This window comes from Canis aureus, chromosome 19 (genome assembly GCF_053574225.1).
Source record: "Canis aureus isolate CA01 chromosome 19, VMU_Caureus_v.1.0, whole genome shotgun sequence".
Lineage (NCBI taxonomy): Eukaryota > Metazoa > Chordata > Mammalia > Carnivora > Canidae > Canis > Canis aureus.
This window is the reverse complement of record NC_135629.1, coordinates 50599727-50608286: the sequence shown is the minus strand read 5'-3', so window position 1 is coordinate 50608286 and position 8560 is coordinate 50599727. Positions and strand designations below refer to the sequence as shown.

General features: G+C 53.8%; 1 protein-coding gene and 1 long non-coding RNA gene across 5 annotated transcripts; one reads left to right on the top strand and one right to left on the bottom strand.

The window, feature by feature from the left end:
- Positions 1-7: 7 nt before the first annotated feature.
- LOC144290511 (uncharacterized) lies at positions 8-6352 on the top strand. 4 transcript variants are annotated; one of them, XR_013358120.1, is made up of 7 exons: positions 8-200; positions 1055-1132; positions 1261-1434; positions 1622-1693; positions 2385-2560; positions 3165-3269; positions 5731-6352. It is a non-coding gene; the product is annotated as an uncharacterized LOC144290511 (long non-coding RNA). The 4 variants fall into 4 exon arrangements; XR_013358119.1 differs by having other exon boundaries at positions 1029-1132; XR_013358117.1 differs by having other exon boundaries at positions 10-1132.
- Positions 4496-7934, bottom strand: TRIR (telomerase RNA component interacting RNase). The gene is made up of 3 exons (XM_077859823.1): positions 7498-7934; positions 5247-5324; positions 4496-4929 (listed from the first exon to the last, which is right to left on the bottom strand). The coding sequence occupies exons 1-3, from the start codon at positions 7849-7851 to the stop codon at positions 4822-4824; spliced, it is 540 nt and encodes a 179-aa protein (XP_077715949.1). The 5' UTR covers positions 7852-7934; the 3' UTR covers positions 4496-4821.
- Positions 7935-8560: the final 626 nt, after the last annotated feature.

Below are 8560 nucleotides of genomic sequence, written 5' to 3'. Positions count from 1 at the left end.
GCAGCCGTAACACGTGGCCCGGCTCCGGGGAGACCCAGGCCCCGCCGAGACCGGGTCACGTGACCGAAGTGTTGGCGGCTCGCCTGGGCTCTCTGGCCGTTTGGTCTTCCCGGCGTCTCGTTTTCTCAGCGTCTCTCACGCCCGCCTGACAGTAGCTCTTTGCTGGGAGCTGAGTTTAGTGGCGCGTGGGGGGACTTTCGGTATGTGGTAGGCCCGGGGACCTCTCGGCCACAGCCAGTTGTGCCTCTCACCCCCTTCTCTACGAATACAACTCTGCCTTTTCCCTCGCATCCGGAAGGTACCTGGAAGAGTACAGGAGGTGTCCTCAAGGAAAGATCGGAGGGGACTGAGCCTAGCGTGGATTTTAGACCCCAGACAAAGGAAGGGCCGAGCCAGACAAAGGGAGTGCCTAAGATAGGCTGCGTGCCTGCAGAAGCCTCTGCCACATTTTGTTTTATTTTCCAGTACAGTTTGATACTTTTTACAAGGATATGAGAGAAACCCACAAGGACATAAAATTCTAAACGAGATGAATAAACGCTGAAACGAAAGGCCTAATCTCTTTCCCTACCTGAAGCTGAGTGAGGTGAAACAGCCCAGGAAATCTAGGCAAGGGCAGGGTCATGATGAAAGACATCTCCGTAATCCTTGCGCCATCTGAGGACAAAGTAGGGCACCTCTTTTAAGAGTGGAGCAGCGGAGGAGGGAGGAGCTGAAGACCTCGGTTCCCCACTTCCTGGCCAGGCTGATAAACAGGTGGACAACCTCCCACCACTTGGGAGTCTTAGTTTCCCCACTTGCCAAATGGGTATAAAAATAGTTTGCTAGGTTAGAGATCATCAAGTTAAGCATTACCAGGCCTGCCTTAAATTGTTCTTTAAAAACTTGGCTTTTACCGGCAGAGGCTCAAGGCCATCCTTTCACTGTATTCAGCCACACCCTAAGCCAATATTTACTGAATTTAATCAACGAGGCCTCTAATCCCCAAGGACATCCCAGCCCCGCCCTGAGGGACTTTTTGGCTCCAGTTGTGACAGGTCAATTTTTGCTCCAGCCTGGAAGAAGGGGACAGGTTTCTCAGCCTACTTTCGCGTTAGCGGTCCGTCCCCCTCCGTTCATTCATGAAAAACAGGTACCTAAGACCTCTGCTCCCAGCACCGGGGCCTTCCAGACTCGGGAAGGGTCGGCTGGCGCCTAAGGCCACTCGGAGAGTCAGGGAAGACTCGCTAAAGGAATAACCGGGTTTTCCTCCTTTACCAGACCGAACCCGGTTAGAGAGACACGTGCAGAAAGCCGCCTGCGCATGCGCAATGGCCTCCCCTCGCACACCCTGAGGCCCTAGAACTACAAATCCCATCTCACCGTGCGCCCGCGTCACCGCGCTCACAGACTCAGGCTGTGACTCAAAACCCGGGGGTCTGGAGACCCCCAGAGGTGAGCATTGAGCCGAAGGAAGAGTGACATTGAAGGACTGGACTGGAAGTTTCGGGAGGGGGTGCTAACAGTAGAAGTTTTCTTCTCAGGCTTGGGAGTTGCCCCAGATAAGGGTCAGGTGGGGAGAGAGCTGGAGATGCGCGAAGAATTTAATGCTCACCCTCTCCTTTTAATATGTCGTTTCCAGCGGTCCTTCGCAAGCCTCCGGGGAGAGGAGTCAGCCAGAAGAGAGTGACCCCTGCTGTCTTTGTGATCCACGGTACTGGCCCTCGTGATTATGGAAGTCTTTCTTCCTGGCCCCAGCCACTGGATTTGAGTACTGAATCCAGGCTTTTTCCCTATTTCTTTTTCTTTTTTAAAGTAGACTCCATGTCCAGTGTGAGACTTGAACTCACGGCCCTAAGATCAAGAGTCACACTCTTTACGGACTGAGACAACCAGGCACCCCATTTTCCTATTTCTTAAGGACCTACTTTACAGCCTGTCAGGCAGTTTCCAAATGTAGTTCTCATAACAGCCCTGTATACAGCAAAGTTACTCCCAACTAGAAGCACCCAGTGCAGAAAAAAATTCAAGGAACTGGTGCCCAACCATGAATCTGAGATGGGAGACAAAGGCCTCTCCCTTTACAACAGCCTCCCTGCTTGAGCATCTCCTCACACAGCACCCCCTTTTAAAGGCCACCATTTCTCAAACACATCCCCCCCAACTCAAGCCAATTACTTCACCCAGAGAAACAATGACGGCTGTTTTGACTTCAATATTGCCCTTACTTTAGAACTTGATTCTGGAAATGCTTCCATATTTTATCCCTATTGTATACACAAAGAACTTGAAACACAGAAAGACTAAGTGACTTACCCAAGATCACACAACTAACATGCACCAGAATAGTTTGAAGCCACGGCTATGTGACTCACCAAACCCTGATTTTGATTCTCCCCCTTCAGACTTTCCCCAGGTCAGGACTGGTGAATGCAGTGAAGGGGGATGCTGGGACTCCATCAGCTCCTCCTGCCTCCTGACACTCCAGAAAAGAGGCTGAGCTGCTGCAGGGGCGACCTACTTCTCCCACTTGTGTTTCTTTTTAAAGATCCAGCGGCTGCTGGTGCCTTTGAGGGAGGAGGTAAGGTTGGCACCATTGGCTGCCTATGTCCCCTCCCCCAACACCACATCCCCAAGGCTAAAGTTACACCTGGGCCAGCTCATCATCCCCAAAGTAGGAGGGAGATAGCTTTGAGCCAATGTGGAAAATAAATCAGACAAGCCTTAGTGTGTTAGCCAGAAGTGAGATGCAAGTCTCCTGTTCCAAAGCCTGCTTAGGCGTTTCTTTGACAAGCCAGTCCAACTTTCAGCTCAGGGTCTTTGTACCCGCTTTCTTTGGCTTTGAACACCTCCAAGGATCATCTTTACTGCTTTCAGAACTTAAGACAAATGTTACCTTCTCAGGGAGGCCATCCCTGATAACTTAAAATTGCCATCTCTCCCACTCATCTCCGTTCCCCTTTCATAATTTTTCCCCCATAGAATGTATAAGCATCTGATGTGTTCTGTGTTCCATTTCGTTTCCCGTTTGTTTCCTCAACTAGAATGTTAGTCTCACTAGAACAAGGAGTTTTGCCTGTTTCAGTCTCCGTATTTGGAATGCCTACCCCATCCCCCACAGGGTGGATCTGGCTGAGGCCAGGTTGGTACTATACACCTCAGCCCTCTTCCCTCTTCCTACACAGGTCCCAGGCGGCCACCATGGTCCTGGTAAAGAAATAGGAACCAGAACTCTGGGATGGGCAGGGGTGCCGAGCAGCTCAGCATTCCTGCATGGGAAAGCCTGAGAGGTAGGCCCTTGGCTGGGGAACCCAGATGCTGCTCCTAGGTCTAGCAGGTTTGAGAAGGGAGGTTTGGGAGGCAGGGACATCTTAAAACATTTGCGGGCTCAGTGAGGAACAGGCAGCCAGGCAGTTTCCAGGAAGGCACAAAAGTACAAGGAATACTAAAGGAGTCAGGCTTCCTTTAGGACACCCAGTCCCCAGACATGTCAACAATCATGTTCTGCAAGGTGGCATTTGTGCTACTTCTGATCGTATATACATAAGGGTGGAGTCAACCCAGCCTCACTGGAGGGGCAAGTAGCTGGCAGGACAGAGGAGCCCCACTGGAATCCAGATCCCAGCCCTCTTCAACTGCCAACACTCCACCACCTCCCCTCCTCTAATCATGGCCCAGCCTCATCTCCAGGTTCTGCCCCAGGAGCCAGAGGGGGGCTGTTAAGATAGAAAACACATAACCGGGATCCCTGGGTGGCGCAGCGGTTTGGCGCCTGCCTTTGGCCCAGGGCGCGATCCTGGAGACCCGGGATCGAATCCCACGTCGGGCTCCCGGTGCATGGAGCCTGCTTCTCCCTCTGCCTGTGTCTCTGCCTCTCTCTCTCTCTCTCTGTGACTATCCTAAATAAATAAATAAAAATATAAAAAAAAAAAAAAAAAAAAAAAGAAAACACATAACCTGTTGCTCCTCAGATCATACTGCCCCCTCAAGGCTTCTTCTAAGAATGAAGTCCCAAATCCAAACCCTAGCATACAATACCCTAGCATATAATCTATACACCGTCCTCACTTTTCAGGTCCAATCATGTGGGCCACCTCAAAGCTCCCCACAAAGGCCATATGTTCCTCCACCTGTTTTTACACTGGCTGTTCCCTCCACCTTCCTTCTAGAAGGGCTGGGAGTGTACATGGTCTGTTCTGTTCACTGTTGGCCCCAGGGCCCAGAACAGCACACTGCAAGCACCGGTCAAGTGTCTGCTGAACGAACAAACTGACAGTTCTGGCCCAGCCAAATGGGGCTGTGATGGAATGCTGAACATGAGGAGCAATCCTGAGGCTCCGTCAGGGGTAGGGGGAAATGGGTCCTGAGGAGAGTCCAGGATGACAGGAGGGGAGGCACCCCTGTCCTCCCCATGCCCACAAATAACCCCCTCACTGAGCCAGACCCAGGACCAGGTACAGGACCAGGCAATGGGGGGAGGGGGTACTTAAGGTGGAGAACAAAGAAGGCAAACAGCTTTCGGCACTAAGTCAAGTTCTTTACTTCCCAGAAGTGATGGCTAAGGAGGGGTGGGGGGGTGGGGGTGGGAGGAAGACAGAAAGAGCCAGAGAGAGCAAGGAGGTGGGAGAAGAGGGGACAGTAAACCACTGTTCTATGAAGTCTCAGGAGGCAAGTGCTCAAGGTAAAAAAGAGTCCTGGAGAATCGTCCACGGCTGCGGGAAGCATCTCGATTTCCTTCTGTGTAGAAGTCCTTGGGGGGGAAAGGCTGCCGCCGCTGCCGCTGCATTAAATAGTTATGTACATCGCAGAGAGTCCCAGGCCGTAGGCAGGCGGGGAAGGGGGTCATTTCACCAGGGGCCGAGTTTTATCGTCATCGCCACACTGATGGGCTTTGTACTTTTTCACCTCTGCCATGTACTTGGCCCATGCGTCACCTTTACTTGTTAATACCTGTGGGTGGGGGCACAGAGGGGTTGCAAGGGGATACCAAGGAGGCCAGGAACTGGGGTCAGGACTGTCCTGAGACAGCTGACACCCCCCCACACTCCCCCTCCCCCCCACAGCCCATGTCACCCTTAAGGTCCTGGGTTTGAGGTAAAGATATGCAGACCCAATTTATCGGAGGATCCTGCTAAAAGCCCTCCTCCCCCACCCAGCCCCCCATCCAAGGCCCCGGGTGCTGGACAAGGGGAAAGGGCTCTGCAGCCAGGCACTGAGGTTAGAAGGGAAAGGCACTGCGGGTGGTCCCCCACACCCAGCCTGCTCACCTCATCCTCCGTCTTCTGCTTCTTGGCTACTATTCCCGTCTTGAGGGCTAGTTTGTTTCCGCCTCTGCGCTTGCCCACCTGGGTGAAGGGACAGAAGACTGCAACGGTTACAGGAGCCGGGCCCGCCCTTGGCGGCGCTGAGGCCCACTACACCTTCCTAGCCCGGCCCGGTGGCCCGTCCCGACGCCGCGCCCAGCTCCGCCAGCCGGCCGACCTGCGCAGCAATCAGAGAGGAGCACACGCGACTCTTAGCGCCTGCCCTGGGCCCATGATACCCTGACAGTCCTGGGCCCCTGGGCTGCCCTCCCCAAAAGTGAGAAGAACCCCCACATCAGTGGGGACAGGCTGTCCTCACTCTCCCAGCCAAAGCCTCACCCTCCCCTAGCAGGGACCACACAGGCAGCAACAGCTCCCTTTACTGAGCACTCACTGTATGCTAAGCACTGTGCCAAGTACTTTGGATGTATTATCCTTCACTTTACAGTTGCCCAAGAGGAAAGTCACAGCCATCCCCATTTTATAGTTGAGGGAACGCCTCGGTTGGCAGCAAACAATGGAACAAGATCATATATATGGATCCAAGTCACAGAGCAGCATCCTTGCCCACCCAAGGACACGGTCTCCCCTATACCTAACCTGGCCTCTTTAAGGGTGCCCCTCAATGAAGAATGAAAAAAAAAAGTGACAAGTACTGAACTCCCACTCACAAAGAATCACTCAGCCTCCACTTCTGGTTCTTACACCAAGCCAGGAACCCAGGTCCTGATACTCTTCCTTCCTCCAACATAAGTATCGCTCCAGACCTCCCCCTGCTCCTCCACCTTCTCCTACTGACTGAGCACTTTCTGTGCCCATGGGCTGCAACAGGCTTTAGACATCATTTCATCTCTGCTCCTCAGCCAGGCATCAAGGAACCTGTGCTGCTGGGATTATCCCCACTCACTTTTAACAAATGAAGAAAATGAGGATTGGAGAGCTTAGATCACTTGCCCCAAATCACACTACTAGGTCTAAAACTTGACCACCAGTCTGTTACTCTCAATTCAACACTTTTCTCCACACCACAGGGACTTGATCTCTGAATAAATTGATATCTACGCTGTGAATTAGCTACTTCTTTTCCTTTTTTTTAATTTTTGTTTTTTTAAAGAATCTTATTGTTTTTGTTGTTGTTGTTTTTGTTTGTTTTTAAGCAAGCTCTACACCCCATCTGGGGCTTGAACTCTAGACCCTGAGATCAAGAGTCCCATGTTCTAACGACTGAGCCAGCCAGGAGCCTCCAGGGACCTGATCTCAATACCAGAAACAAAGCAAGCTCAGAGCTGACCATCCGTATAGTTGCCATTTATTTAGCCTGGAGTTTCTTGAACTTCTACTAGTGATATTTTGAGCTGGATTATTTTTGCAGGGGGTGGGGGTGAGTGGGGCTCTCCTGTGCCTTGTAGGATGTTGAGAAGTATCTCTAGCCTTTACTCACGGATGTCAAGCAGCACCCCTCCCCCAGTTCTGACCACCACAAATTTCTCCAGTCTGCCAAATTGAGGGGGTTTGGGGGGGGTGTTCATTCCCAACAGAAAATCACTGGTGGTTTAGTCCTTCCTATAAGACTAACCTGGTAGTAACCTCCCGGATGGTCTCACTAACCCTCATCACTTCAGAAGATGTGATAACAATTTTTGCAAATGGGAAAATTGAGAGCAGGCTAGCCCAGACACTCCAAGAAAGCAACGATTTTGTCATGTTCAACATGGCACATCCAGCACGCAGCACAATGCTCAGCATAAGGTAAGGTGCTCAATAAATGGATACTGGACGAATGAGACTTAGGGAAATAGAGCAAATTTCTTAAGGTCACACAGTAAGCGCGCTGAGTCTCTAATCCACACAACTCAGATTCCAGATTTGAATTTGCCCCCCTTCCCCATGGTGGGAGATGGTCCCAGTACCCAAGTTTAATAAGTACCACTCAAATTGGAATCCGGGAATTCTGATTTCCCCATCCCCGGAGCGCTGTTCCGAATGCAATTCTCTGGCTCCCGGTCCCTGCGGGCGGGCTCCAGCGGGGGTGTCCCCCGCCCTCCGCCCCCTGACCTCTCGTTGAGAATCCAGCTTGCAGATCCTCAGCGGGCGACTGGACGACCCCCTCATCGGGGCCGGAGGATGGACCTGGATCCCGATCCCCTTTCTCGGGCCCCGATTCCCTCTGCCAAGGCAGGCCCTGGCGCCCGCCCCCACCCCCGCGGCTCCTTACGAAGCTGAGCGTGGGGCCCGGGCCGCCCTTCCTCTTCAGATCCCCAGGGCCCGCGGCGGCGGCGGCGGCGGCAGGCTGGTCGGGTCGCTGCGGGCCCGGGGGCGGCTCCTCCTGCCGCTGCCGCTGCTCCTCCTCCATCTTCCGCTTGAACAGCTCCAGGAAGCTGCCATCGTTGGCGAACAAGTTCACACCGCCCGACACCGGGCTAGAACCCGCGCCCGACGCTTCCTCGTCCCCACTCTCGGGCGACGTCCCGGGCCCCGACTCAGCCCATCGGCTCCCAACGCCGCCGCCGCCCGCGGGGCCCGGCGCCTCCCGGCCCGGAGGCTCCGCCCGTCTCCCTCGGGCAGCCATTTTGTCGCCAGGTGCCGCGCAAAGGACTCCGGGAAGGCGGCTCCGGCCCGGCGCTTGGCGCCCGACTTGCCCCGTCCCGGGCAATGCATGCCGGGAAGAGCGGTCTAGACCTCAAGCGTCCGCAGTAGGGGCGGGAGTATAAGGGGCGGGGCGAATAAGGGGTGAGACCTGACTGCACCGGCCCGCCCAGCCGGCCACGCGGATTTTTATAATCCGGCTAGATTTGGGCAGGTTTACGCGCAGTCTCCCCGGGAATGGAACCATTGTCTGGGACTAGGGCTGCCGCTGGCTCTCCGGAATGAGGTTCTCGCTTGAAACTGGGGGCACATTACCTTTCTGGGGCTAGGATCCCCTTGTGACACCAGGGATAATCTCTGTGAGGGAAAGAAAGGCCCCCTCTGAGACTGTGTGCTCACCTGACATCTCGGAACCGAGGTCCCGAACACGATCTAGAGGGCATATCTAGCCAAAGGACCCCACCCCCGACTAGAAATGGGGATATCTCTGGTTTGGTTGGGTACCCGTCCCTGGGATGGAGCTCTCATTTGGGAAAGGGAACACAGCTGGCTCCGTTGAGCTGGGATCCCCACCCGAGAATAAGGGCGTCATTTACAGGCTGGAGTTCTCAAATGAAGTCGCAGGCATCCCTAGGCTATGGTCTATCTAAGGTTAAGTAAGAGTGTCGGACCCAGCTTGTATTCCTGCCCAG